The sequence below is a fragment of the Hyaena hyaena genome, unplaced genomic scaffold (genome assembly GCF_003009895.1).
Source record: "Hyaena hyaena isolate Hyena2069 unplaced genomic scaffold, ASM300989v1 scaffold_637, whole genome shotgun sequence".
Classification (NCBI taxonomy): Eukaryota; Metazoa; Chordata; class Mammalia; order Carnivora; family Hyaenidae; genus Hyaena; species Hyaena hyaena.
This window is the reverse complement of record NW_024081260.1, coordinates 350,321-363,716: the sequence shown is the minus strand read 5'-3', so window position 1 is coordinate 363,716 and position 13,396 is coordinate 350,321. Positions and strand designations below refer to the sequence as shown.

The 13,396-nt window shown below is 50.6% G+C and overlaps 1 protein-coding gene across 1 annotated transcript; it reads left to right on the top strand.

The window, feature by feature from the left end:
* The first annotated feature begins 1,774 nt into the window (after nucleotides 1–1,774).
* On the top strand, nucleotides 1,775–4,800 carry ZSCAN31 (zinc finger and SCAN domain containing 31). Its single transcript, XM_039257576.1, is given in 4 exon segments — nucleotides 1,775–2,237; nucleotides 3,125–3,275; nucleotides 3,734–4,226; nucleotides 4,228–4,800. Coding segments are annotated over 4 exon segments (1,221 nt in total). The 5' UTR covers nucleotides 1,775–1,856; the 3' UTR covers nucleotides 4,424–4,800.
* The last annotated feature ends 8,596 nt before the right edge of the window (nucleotides 4,801–13,396 follow it).

Genomic DNA, 13,396 nt, shown 5'->3' with positions numbered 1-13,396 from the left:
TATTTTTTCAATGTTTATTTTTGAGAGAGAGAGTGAGCGGGGGGGGGGGGGGGGGGGGCAAAGAGAGAGGGAGACACAATCAGAACCAGTCTCCAGGCTCTGAGCTGTTAGCGCAGAACCTGATGCAGAGCTTGAACTCATGAAGCGTGAGATCATGACCTGAGCCAAAGTTGGACACTTAACTGACTGAGCCACCCAAGCGCCCTGATAATTCTCTTAACACGAGGCTGAGGCCAGGTATAAAACTCAAATGCTACCACTAAAGTAAACTGTTGTGGGGCGCCTGGGTGGCTCAGTCAGTTAAGCATCGGCTTCGACTCAGGTCATGATCTCACGGTTTGTGGGTTCGAGCCCTGCATTGGGCTCTGTGCTGACAGCTAGCTCAGAGCCTAGAGCCTGTTTCGGATTCTGTGTCTTCCTCTCTCTCTGACCCTCCCCTGTTCAGGCTGTCTCTCTCTCTCAGAAATAAATGAAACATTTAAAAAAAAATTTTAAAAATGAAGTAAACTGTCGGTGTGACCACCATTCGGCCTCCTGGCTTACAGTCTGCAACCCTGCAACATATTCTTAAGATTTCCTTCCTGAGTTTTCCTTAGTGTTTCTAAATACAGATCTAATGCTGTGACAGTGACATGAAAGCCTGGCTGCCCTTCAGGTTTCCATCTGATAGAGTCTAAACATCTCAGCCCAGAGTTCAAGGCTGTTTTCTATTCTAGCGCAGTGCCTCTTTCCCACCGTACCTTTCCCACACATCTACCCACGTGCTGTCATCCACAGTCCAGCCACCAGGACCCCCACGAGTCCCTAGATCCTCTGCATCCTTCGATGGCTGTGGTCCTGTTGGGTCCCCTCCCGTCGCCCTTTCCTTGCCTGACAAGTTCCTGTTTGTTATTTTAGGCCTAATTCAAACGCATTTGCCCCTAAGCCACATATTCTCACAGCTCGTACCCAGTCAGAATCACCTTTTCTACTCTCTGCTTTCTGGGTACTTGGTTGAGTTCTGTCATAGCACTCATCGTCTGACGTGTGTCCCGTTCTTTACCTGATGCTGCTGTGTATCGACTGTCTAGCAGGTCTTTAAGTCACTACTATTTATTTTTCGTTTGTTTTCTTGCAATAAGTTTTTCAAATGGTACACAAATCAGGAAAAGTAGAGTATTCTGTGTAAAGTAAATTTCCCTTTATCTTGCTCTGCACTTGGCTGGTTCCCGCCCCAGTGGCCAGCCCTGTGTTTCAGGTTTTCGTTGCCATGATAACGTGGTGTAAGAACCACGAAACGTTGGTGGCCTGCAGCACAAACCCTGATTCGGCACAGGAACCTGTGGGGTGCAGCTGACCGGGCAGGACTCACCTGTATCTCTGCAGTGAGCGGGGCCCGCCGAGCAGCTCTGCAGCGCGTCCAGGCTCAGCCACACATCTGGGGCCACTGCCTGTCAGCTGGGCTGGGAGGGCCCACGTGCCCCTGTCATCAGGGGGCCAGTGGGCCCTGCTCCCCACAGTCGTGGAGGGCGAGGCTACCAGCTGCATCACACTGGTCCTTCCCAGGCCTTTGCTTGTGCCGCGCTTGCTGATGTTACACTGGCCAAATCCAGTCACGTGGTTCAGCACAGACTCGCAGTGGGAAGGTCCTGGAAAGAGTGAGGAAGCAGGGCAGTTATCTACCACATGCTTTTCTCCAGATTCTAGACAAAGGTCAGTAAAGCCCCAGATGTACTTTTATGAACATAACGGTTGCATGACATTCATTGTTCCTATACTTTTTTTCCTGGCACGTTTTCACTTCCGTGAAAACAGCGGTTTATCATCAGGTGTGTGCTCTTCCCTTCCCCCAGGCTGGAGGGAGCCTTCTGAGCAGGATGGCTTTGGTGGAGGAGCAGGCCGGACCTGGGGCTGTGAAGGTGGAGGAGGGCCCTTCCTGGGACCGGGAGACCTTCCTTCGAGAGAGCAGCTTTTCTCTTCAGGAGGCCTCCCGCCTACTTTTCAGACACTTCTGCTACCAGGAGACCCCCGGGCCCCGCGAGGCGCTGCGCCGGCTCCGCGAGCTGTGCCGCCAGTGGCTGCGGCCCGAGACGCACAGCAAGGAGCAGATCCTGGAGCTGCTGGTGCTGGAGCAGTTCCTGACCATCCTGCCCGCCGGGCTCCAGGCCTGGGTGCGGGAGCAGCAGCCGGACAGCGGGGACGAGGCGGTGACCGTGCTGGAGGATCTGGAGAGGGAGCTTAGTGAGCCAGAGAACCAGGTGAGAGCTGGAAGATGGGGCCCCAGACACCGTGTACTGAACAAAGGGTAAAGTCGGTGACCCGGGCCAGCTGGCTACAGCCAGTTCTCAGTTGCTGTGTAACAAACTACCCCCAAGCTGTGATGGCTTAAACAGCCCCCGTGTTACCTCATAGACTCCGTGCGTCAGGCTTTAGGGAGCTGCTCAAGAGGGTCTCTCATGGGGATTGCAGTGAAGATTTGTTTTCTGAACTCGGATTCCATTTTTACCAGTCCTGTGAGGCTGGGGTGATCTAACCCACTCTCCTGAGATGGAGAGGGAAACTGAGGCACAGAGCAACAAGGCCTTACGGTGAGTCAGGGCCACAGGCTCCCCATTAGTCCGCACCACCCAGAACCCACACACAGTGAGGTGAGGGGTAGCGCTGGGGTCGCTGGAGTGGGTGCGCTGCAGGCCTGGGGCCTGTTCCAGCCCCGTGCAGAGGGGCCCCCCTCCTAGTTTGCCTGGGGCTGGTGGAGCCACTTCTGAGATGGCTCCCCCCGTGGATGCTGGTGTTGGCAGGAGGGCGTAGGTCTTTGTCATGTGGATTTCTGCGTCGGGCTCACTGAGTGTCTTCATGTGTCAGCTGTCTTCCCCCAGACAGAGACAGAGAGGGAACGTGAGAAGGGAGCCACAGTGCTTTGTGTGACTCGGTCTCAGCAGCTGTAGACCATCACTCCTGGGTCACCAAGTACAGCTCACACTCAAGGGCAGGGAATCAGGCCGCAGCAGGGATTGGACCCTGGGCCTGTCCCGTGCCTGTCCTCTACAGAACGTTCGGATGGTTCCGTGTGACTCCTTCCGTCGTGTACTAGCCTGGGCCTGCACGTGCCTCTCTTATGAACCCAAATACACCTGCCTGCCTCCAGGCCCCAGATGGCGCCCCTGACCAGTCGGAAGTGCTGTCAGAGGACGGGGTGCGTGTGAAGGCCAAGCAGGAATCAAGAGCCATCCAGCTTCAGGCCACAGAGACACAGCTCAAATGTGACCCTCTTGGTCCCTACAAATTTGGGGAACCAGGTAAGGACTTCAGTGGGTCCACTTGGGATCTCCCGTGGTCCTGGGTAGGGTAGGAGTTAAGGGTGTGGACTGTGGGGTTAGAGGGCCTGTGTTGTAGTTTAAGCGCAGCAACTTAGCAGCTCTGTGACATCGGGCAGGCCAGGCGGCCACCCTGCACCTTCCGTTCACACGTCCACGGGATGGAAGCCCTAGAGTCCTCTGGGGATTTAATGAGTTGTGTGTGTAAAAGACGGAACAGTGCCTGCTTAGACACGTCCATTCGGGAGCGTCACCCCCTCCGGGGCCCCTCCAGCCTCACAGCAGTGCTCTGGCTCTGCTCTGGCCCCGGGGTCCCCCGGAGCCCTTCTGTGGCCTGAGAGCGTGTGTGTTTCGGCAGGATCTTCCGATGCCCCATCCCGTGGCTGCGCCGTTCCATGAGCGACAAAGAGGTGACGTTGTTCGGGGCATTACTGTTCCAGGTGCTGACCTTGTACCGGAAGGCCAGGAGTTGGCGTCGAAGCAAGAAGTTTTGAAAGAAGCGGAACATTTTGGAAATAGCAGACTCCAAAGAGATGCTCCCTTCAACTCTAACTGCAGAGAGGCTTGTAAGCGGGGGAGCAGGGCGGAGAGACCGAGGGGGCGCGCTGGCGGAGAGCGGCCGCACCGCTGCGGCGAGTGCGGGAAGGGCTTCGCGCAGAGCTCGGTCCTCAGCCAGCACCGCAGGACGCACAGCGGGGAGAAGCCGTTCGCGTGCGAGCGGTGCGCGAGGGCCTTCAGCCAGCGCTCGGGCCTGGTGGAGCATCAGCGGAGCCACACGGGGGAGAAGCCGTTCGCGTGCGAGCAGTGCGGCAAGGCCTTCCGCCTCAGCTCGTACCTCGTGCAGCACCAGCGGATCCACACGGGGGAGAAGCGCTACCGCTGCGGCGTCTGCGGCAAGGCCTTCAGCCAGAACGCGGGGCTCTCCCAGAGAGCCGTTCCAGTGCGGGGAGAGGCCGTTCCAGTGCGGCCAGTGTGCCAAGCGCTTCAGCCGGCGGACGCTCCTCAGCAAGCACCAGAGGAGCCACACCGGGGAGAGGCCGTTCGCCTGCGCCGAGTGCGGGAAGGCCTTTGGGCACCACTGCAACCTCACTAGGCATTTTAGAACCCACACCATTGCCAAACTGGCCTAAGTCCCCAGACCCCCAGACCCTTAAATGGGGCCTTCTTGGAAAGTCAGCTTTTCAAGTGGCTTCTTTGGTTTTTACCACATGTATTTGGCTCTAGAAGGAGCAGCTTGTCTGCAGCCTGGGTGCCGGGGTCTCCCGGGTGAACCACCGTGGATGTGGGCAGCTCTGGGCAGCCCCCTTCTTCCCTATCCCTTGTTTCACTTCTAATGATTTCCCTCCAAAGTGACCAAAATCACCTGGGGGTAAATTGCTGTGGAGGGGCTGTTCTTGAGTGATGCTGAATACTGAACAACTGAAAAATTGGTATCTGTGTATACTTGTTAAAGATTGGGTAAATTCAAAGGATATTAAGATGAGATGCTCTTTTTTTCCCTGTGAAAGTTACATTTGAAACGCATCTAAGAGTCAGTGCCGTGGTCTCCCCAAGGAACGCGGTAGATGGTCACCAGAGGGAGTGGCGTTCTCCCTAAGCAGCGTTGTCAGTGGTGTGAAACGTGGGGTTCCGACGGCTTAGAGCGCTGTGTGCAGGTGACACCCAAGTGCAGGCCGTTCCCGTATTTCCGGTTTCCAGCTGTGTCATAAATGATAAGCAGACACGTGAATCCTTGCTCGGTGCACTCTTCTCCTTCACAGCCTCTCCGCCCGCATTCTTCCCCTGCCTCTGCCTTTTGGAGGTGAGTCAGCGACACCGAGGACCCCTGCAGGCGGCATCGAGGGGGCCGCGTAGAGGAGAGGGGCTGCCCACCTGCTGCCTGTCGGAGTTCTGCTCAGGCTGTGGCGCCAGCCAGTGTGGGGTCCAGTCTTGCCCTCCGTTTGTGAGCCACGTGACCTTGGGTAACACTCTAGTGACCCTGCACTGCGGTCTCCCCATCAGTGATAGGGGTGCTAACAACGCCCTTCCCCCAGGGCACGTAGGATGAAGTTAACGCAAACTTCAAAACACTTAGGACAGCTCTCACACACTGTGCACTGTGATTTAGGAAAGAAGCGATACCATCGAATGAATGAAGGTGGGATTGTAAGCGCGCTAGAACTGCAGAGGGCATTGAATGACTCTGTGGACGTTCTCATTATACTTGTCGTCTCCACAGTCAAAATCTGAAACAGAATTTCCAAAAAGAGGAAGTAAAAGTTCAGCGTAAGAATACTGTGCTTAAAACCTTTGTTTGTGAAGGTTATTTAAAAAAAAAAAAAAGTCTGTGTGTGAATCGGTTTTCCTTATAGAACAATTAGCTAAATTCAGATTGTCTAGAATAATGCTTATCAAATTAGAGTATCCACATATCACCTGGGACCGTAAAATACAGACTTTAATTCAAGAGATGGGAACGGAGCCCAGGAATCTGCATTTTCAGCAACTCCCAGTGCTGCTGCCGGTTCCTGGAGCGCCAAGGCCATATGGCCCTTCAGAGATGCGAAGGGGGTGCCAGGCCGGTGCAGTGTCCCCCCCCCCGCCCCGCAGCCTCCTTGGTCAGCAGCTTGTAGTCCCTAAAGCTGTGTTCCCCGTGGAAGAGGCGTCAGGTGCCCCCGAGGGCGGTGGGGGAGGTCGTGTCCCCTCTGGCGCAGGCAAATTCAGCCCGATCTTCACACCGGTGAGTCTGAACGGCACCTGCCGTGTTGCCTGGAGGCTTCTGTCCTCTTTGTGCCTGAGCCGGGCCTGCGAGCACTGCAGACCTGTGGGCTCTCTGGGCGTTCAGGACCCAGGGACGAGGTCCCCACTGAGGTGTCCTTACCTATGCTGCTACCACATACCACCCTGAACTTGAGCTCAGCCCCTCGGGTTTCCCACCCCAGGGCGCAGCACCTTCCCTTCGCCTTCCCTTCTCACCTTCTCTACTCACAAGGCAAAGAAAAGCTCACAGAGGAGAAAGCGGCCACGGGAGGCCAGAGGGGTGAAGGAGAGAAGCAGAGAGAGGAGGCCTTCCGGAGGGGGTGCAGGGGGAGAGACGGGAAGAAAGGCCGAATGTGGCGAGCCTGCAGCAGAGAGAAAATGGAAGGGAGAATCTGGGAATGTTTTCATTTTATTTTTCACTTTCTGTTTGAATGATCTGGTCCGAATGTTGCCCAGTAAACTGGGGAGACCCTGGGCCCTGTGGTCTCAACACAGCCTGTCCCAAAGAGGTCACTAGAGGTTCTTGGTCGCATCAGAAGAAAGAATTCAAGGACACAGCAAATGAGTGACACACGGGGGAAAGTTTATTTAAAAAGTTCACTCTTGAGGGGCACCTGGGGGCTCAGTCGGTTAAGCATCTGATGTCGGCTCAGGTCATGATCTCATGGTTTATGAGTTTGAGTCCCTCGTCAGGCCCTGTGCTGACAGCTCAGAGCCTGGAGCTTGTTTCAGATTCTGTGGCTCCCTCTCTCTGACCCTCGCCTGCTCACGCGGTCTCTCTTGCTCTCTCTCAAAAATAAATATACATTAAAAAAAAAAGTACCCTCTTGGGGCGCCTGGGTGGCTTAGTCGGTTAAGCGCCCGACTTTCGCTTAGGTCATGATCTCGTGGTTCGTGGGTTCGAGCCCCGCGTCGGGCTCTGTGCTGACTGCCAGCTCAGAGCCTGGAGCCTGTTTCAGTCTGTGACTTCCTCTCTCTCTGGCCCTCCTCTGCTCATGCTGTCTCTCTCTCTCTCCTAGAAATAAATAAAACATTAAAAAATTTAAAAAAAAAGTACCCTCTTGATGTGAGAGTGGGTGAGCTCAAGAGAGCTGCATCCCTAGGGCTTGTGTTTCTGTCTTTAATTGACAGTTGTTAACAAGGGAGTGGAATATCCATTCTTTGGGGCTGGAATTTCTTGGAAGCAGGTTTTGGTTTTTTTGTGTTTTTTTTGGGGGGGGGGGTGTTTTTGCCTGGTCTTCATTATTTGGTCAGGGGTTTCCAGCCTCCCTTGTCAGTGATCTTGGGCCTGTTTGTTCCGGGATGCTGCGAGGCTAGGCGTCTGGTCCTCCCCACCACTGGCCCTGACTTCTCGGCTGACCTCCAGACATCCTGTTAGAATCTAACCACCTGCTACTCTAAGTCTCGTTAATATTTGTGGAAAAAACATTTAAAGACCCGATTTCCAAATATCTCCCTTTTATTAAAACAAATTTAATCATAAGATAGCATTATAATTTATGGATTTAATTACTTACTTTCCATTTTCCAGTTAGAACATGGTCGGTTTTATCCAAAGATACCAAAAGCTACAGCAACAAACCAACCAAATGAAGCCCAGGGTGTCTCTGTCAGTGCTGGTTCCTCCCTGCAGCTGGGGCTTTACTGACTGAACCAAATGGCTTCCTATTTTCTGATTGCTTAGTCTTCCAGCTGGCTTTCTGTAATGGCGCACAAACACCAATCCAGGCATCTCAAGAAGGACTCCACTTGGGGGGCGCCTGGGTGGCTTAGTCGGTTGAGCGTCCGACTTTCGCTTAGGTCATGATCTCGCGGTTGGTGGGTTCGAGCCCCGCGTCGGGCTCTGTGCTGACTGCCAGCTCAGAGCCTGGAGCCTATTTCAGTCTGTGACTCCCTCTCTCTCTGACCCTCCCCTGCTCACGCTGTCTCTCTCTCTCTCTCTCCTAGAAATAAATAAAAATATTAAAAAAAAAAAAAAAAGAAGAACTCCACTTGGGTTTTCCTTACATTGTCCCGTTAGTAAGGACTTGCAGGTATAGGCTCGTATGTATTGTCCAGATAGCCCATCAGCGTTCCCTGGGGGTGGGAGGTGGTTTTCCAGCAGTTTTAAAACACAGTTCCCATTCATTTTAGTTTGTTTATTTTTATTTTATTAACAATTTTTTTTACGTTTATTTATTTTTGAGAGAGAGACAGAACATAAGTAGAGGAAAGGCAGAGAGAGAGGGAAACACAGAATCGGAAGCAGGCTCCAGGCTCTGAGCTGTCAGCACAGAGCCCAACGCAAGGCTTGAACTCAGAACCTTGAGATCATGACCTGAGCCGAAGTCCAATGCTCAACCCACTGAGCCACCTGGGTGCCCCTAGTTTATTTTTAGACTAAGGCTTGAATAAGATCTAAGGATATTAAAAGTGGTAGATAGAGAGGGTGCCCCCTTGAATGTCACTTCTAAACAGCCGTGATATGCTCTCATGTGCCTCGGTTTCTCCCAGCAAGGCCTAAGACCGTCCAAGGGGCTGAGAGCACCGGACGATCAGCCCTTATGTGTGTCTGTCCTGGACAAACCTTGAGACAGGAAACTCCTAGAGGAGAACAGAAGCCTTAGATTAATAACATCAATTAGTATAATGTCAAGTTAAGACAACCAACCCATAAACTTCCCCCTCCGGGTTATTTCCATTTAGAGAACACAACCCGTAACCTTTGACAGCTCAAAGGCCCATCAGCTCAAGTTGAGAAGGCCTGGAGAGCAGGAGAACTCATCAGATACACTTGCGAGGGGCTGCGAAGTCACGGGCATAACGGCCCCTGCAGGAAGCCGGTGCTGATTTCCCGAGCATCCCCGGGGTTTCGGGCAAGTTGCTCTGAGATCCTACCAGCTACACAGAGAAATGTTGGCACAGAAGGAGCAAACCTTTTAGAATTTCTTTAAAAAAAAACAAAAAAAAAAACGGAAGAGAGTTTTGTATTGAAGCCCGCAGGAAGCTGCCAGGGATGCACAGTCCTCAAGAAGAGAGCTCTGGTAAGGGAACATTTGGTGTTGGGGTATATACGTTTTTTCTTGGTAAAAGTTGCAAATCATTAGACAAAGGGGTTTCAGAGCTGTGTAACCGTCTGGTAACTGCAGGGCCGTATGGCTTTAATCTTATGGCGACCGGGAAAGTGATTCCTTTTTCTTTTGTGTTCAGAAATGCTTTTTGGTAATTTTAACCAGGCAGAGGTACAATGTGTGTTCAGGGCAGAAATAGAGCCCCTGCTTTGAGGTTTTGCCCAGTCGTTCTGACCTTGGTAAATGTTAAAGTACAGCTTCCCTGGGAGCGCAGGCGCAGGGCCCACAGACATGAAAAGCTGACAATTTCCTTTATCGGGGAGGTGAGGGGGCGACTCAGTCCAACCTGGGGAGAGGGTGCGTCTCCCAGCAAAGGGATCAGGTGGGGCAAAGGCCCTAAAGGATGGAATGAAAACAGCTTTCCATTGGGCTTGTGTAATACTCTTCACAGTCCCGGCAGAAGAGAGGGCGTGGCTGTTCACCACAGGCCCTTAGAATTGAGTAACCTGAGCTGCGCCCCGGCTTGATGTTGTACTTGATTGATGTTCACATTTGAGGCTGACGCCCCATCCAGTGTTTCCTTTTAAGTGCCTGGAAACTTTGTTTTTGCGCCTAGAAAGTTGCTTGTTCCTTCATCTAGAAAGAGTAGGTGGTGCCTCACACACAAGTATCAGGGTAATTGTTGAGAGGGGCGGGAATGGGGGGGAATGGGAAGGAATAGGGGCAGGGATAGGGTGGGTGGTAGAGGGGAATGTGGGGGGGGGAGGTTGGGAGGGGCAGGGAGAGGATGGACAGGGAGGGAGTGGGTGGGGGGCGCTGGGAGACGGGGGGCGCTGGGAGACGCGGGGCACTGGGAGACGGGGGGGCTTGCAGCAGGCTCAGCGAAGTGCTCTAGTTTGTCAGCACAGCTCAGGTGTTCGCTTCTCTGCAGCTGTGTGACTGTGGACTAGTTCCTTCACGTCTCTGTGCCGTTGTGGAAAGGCTGAGGGCGGGGTGGGTGGGTGGACATCTCAGAAGGGAAGACAACAGGTGAAAAACCCATTTCTGTGGCAGGTGAGAAGTGGGGGGTGGGGCTGTAGCAGGGTTCTCCTACAGAGTCGTGACATCGAGACTTTTCTTTCCAGGAAGCAACTTTTATTTGTCCCGGCACCGCTCAGTTGGGTTCATACCCAAAGAACTGGGCGGCCCACATTACATGACATAGTTTTTTTTTTCTTTTCTTTTGTTTTTTTTGTTAACAAACTGAATTATTTATTTAAATATTTAATAGTTTACTGTCAAGTTGGTTTCCATATAACACCCAGTGCTTATCCCATCAAGTGCCCTCTTCCATGACCATCATCCCCCTTTCCCTCCCCCCCAGCTGCCTTCAGTTTGTTCTCAGCATTCAAGAGTCTCTCATGGTTTGCCTCTCTCCCTCTCCCCCACTATTTCCCCCCTTCTTCTCCCCAACGGTCCTCCGTTAAGTTCCTCCTAATCCTCCTATACGTGCACACATATGGTATCTGTCCTTCTCTGCCTGACTTATTTCGCTCAGCATAACACCCTCAAGGTCCATCCATGTTGCTACACAGGCCAGATTTCATTGTTTCTCATTGCCATGTAGTATTCCATGGTATAGATAAACCACATCTTCTTGATCCATTTGTCCGTTGATGGACACTTAGGCTCTTTCCCTGTTTTAGCTATTGTGGAGAGTGCTGCTATGAACATTGGGGTCCATGTGCCCCTCTGCATCAGCACTCCTGTGTCCCTTGGGTAAATTCCTAGCAGTGCTATTGCTGGGTCATAGGGGAGTTCTAGTGTTAGTTTCCTGAGGAACCTCCACACTGTCTTCCAGAGGGGCTGCACCAGTTTACATTCCCACCAACAGTGGAGGAGGGTGCCCGTTTCTCCACATCCTCGCCAGCATCTAGAGTCCTCTGATTTGCTCATTTTAGGCACTCTGACCGGCGTGAGGTCGTATCTCAGTGTGGTTTTGATTTGTATTTCCCTGATGAGGAGGGATGCTGAGAGTCGTTTCATGTGTCTGTTGGCCATCTGGATGTGCTCTTTGGAGAAGTGTCTGCTCATGTCTTCTGCCCATTTCTTCACTGGGTTGTTTGTTTTTCAGGTGTGATGTTTGGTGAGTTCCTTATAGATTTTGGATACTAGCCCTTTATATGATATGTCATTTGCAACTATCTTTTCCCATTCTGTCGGTTGCCTATTAGTTTTATGGATTGTTTCCTTTGCCGTGCAGAAGCTTTGAATCTTGATGAGGTCCCAATAGTTCATTTTTGCTCTTGATTCCCTTGCCTTTAGGGATGTGTCAAGTAAGAAATTGCTGTGGTTGAGGTCAAGGAGGTTGTTTCCTGCTTTTTCCTCTAGGGTTTTGATGGTTTCCTGTCTCTTTTTCAGGTCTTTTATCCATTTTGAGTTTATTTTTGTGCATGGTGTGAGAAAATGATCTAGTTTCATTCTTCTGCATGTTGCTGTCCACTTCTCCCAGCACCATCTGTTGTGTTTTTAAAAAAAAAATTTTTTTTTAGTCTTTGAGAGACAGAGAGATAGCGTGAGCAGGGGAGGGTCAGAGAGAGAGGGAGATACAGAATCTGAAACAGGCTCCAGGCTCTGAGCTACCTGTCAACACAGAGCCCGACGCGGGGCTCAAACCCAGGAACCGTAAGATCATGACCTGAGCTGAAGTCGGGTGCTTAACCGACTGAGCCACCCAGGGGCCCCCCAGCACCATCTTTTAAAGAGGCTGTCTTTTTTCCATTGGATACTCTTTCCTACTTTGTCAAAGATTAGTTGGCTGTACACTTTTGGGCCCAAATCTGAGTCCTCAATTATATTCCATTGGTCTATGTGTCTGTTTCTGTGCCAATACCATACTGTGTTGATGATGACAGCTTTGTAGTAGAGGCTAAAGTCTGGTGATGCCTCCCGTTTTGGTTTTCTTCTTCAATATTACTTTGGCTATTCGGGGTCTTTCGTGGTTCCATACAAATTTTAGGATAGTTTGTTTTAGTTTTGAGAAGTATGCTGGTGCAATTTTGATTGTATTGTATTGAATGCATAGGTTGCTTTCGGTAGTAATGACATTTTAACTATATTTATTCTTCTAATCCATGAGCATGGAATGTTTTTCCATTTCTTTGTATCTTCTTCAGTTTCCTTCATGAGTTTTCTGTAGTTTTCATAATACAAATCTCTTATATCTTTGGTTAGGTTTATTCCTAGGTATTTTATGGGTTTTTTGTGCAATTGTGAATGGGATCAGTTTCTTGATTTCTCTTTCTTTTGCTTCATTGTTGGCGTATAAAAAAGCAACCAATTTCTGTATGTTGATTTTGTACCCTGCAACTTTGCTGAATTCATGGATCAATTCTAGTAGGCTTCTGGTGGAGTCTGTTGGGTTTTCTATGCAGAGTATCATGTCATCTGCGAAGAGTGAAAGTTTGACTTCCTCTTTGCCAATTCTGATCCCTTTTATTTCCTTTTGTTGTCTGATGGCTGATGCTACGACTTCCAGCACCATGTTAAACAACAGTGGTGAGAGTGGACATCCCTGTCGTGTTCCTGATCTCAGGGGGAAAGCTCTCAGTTTTTCCCCGTTGAGGATGATTTTAGCTGAGGCCTTTTCATAGATGGCTTTTATGATGTTGAAGTAGACTCCTTCTATCCCGACTTTCTCGAGGGTCTTTATGAAGAAGGGATGCTGTGTTTTGTCAAATGCTTTTTCTGCATCTATCGACAGGATCATATGGTTTTTATCTTTTGTTGATGTGATGGATCACATTGATTGATTTGTGAATATTGAACCAGCCCTGTAACCCAGGAATGAGTCCAGTTGATCTTGGTGGATAATTCTTTTTATGTGCTGTTGGATTCAATTTGCAAGTATCTTGTTGAGTTTTGCATCTGTATCCATCAAGGATATTGGCCTATAGTTCTCTTTTTTGGCTGGGTTTCAGTCTGTCTTGGGAATCAAAGTGATGCTGGCTTCATAAAATGAATCTGAAAGTTTTCCTTCGATTTCTATTTTTTGGAATGGCTTGAGATCTCAGAATGGGTATTAATTCTGTTTTAAATGTCTGGTAGAATTCCCCAGGGAAGCCATCAGGTCCAGGGCTCTTATTTGTTGGGAGATTTTTTTGATAACTGATTGAATTTCTTCACTAGTTATGGGTCTGTTCAGATTTTCTACCTCTTCCCGTGTGAATTTTGGTAGTGAGTGTGTGTTTATGAATGTATCCATTTCTTCTAAGTTGTCCAATTTGTTGGCATATGATTTTTCATAGTATTCCCTGATAATTGCTCATATTTCTG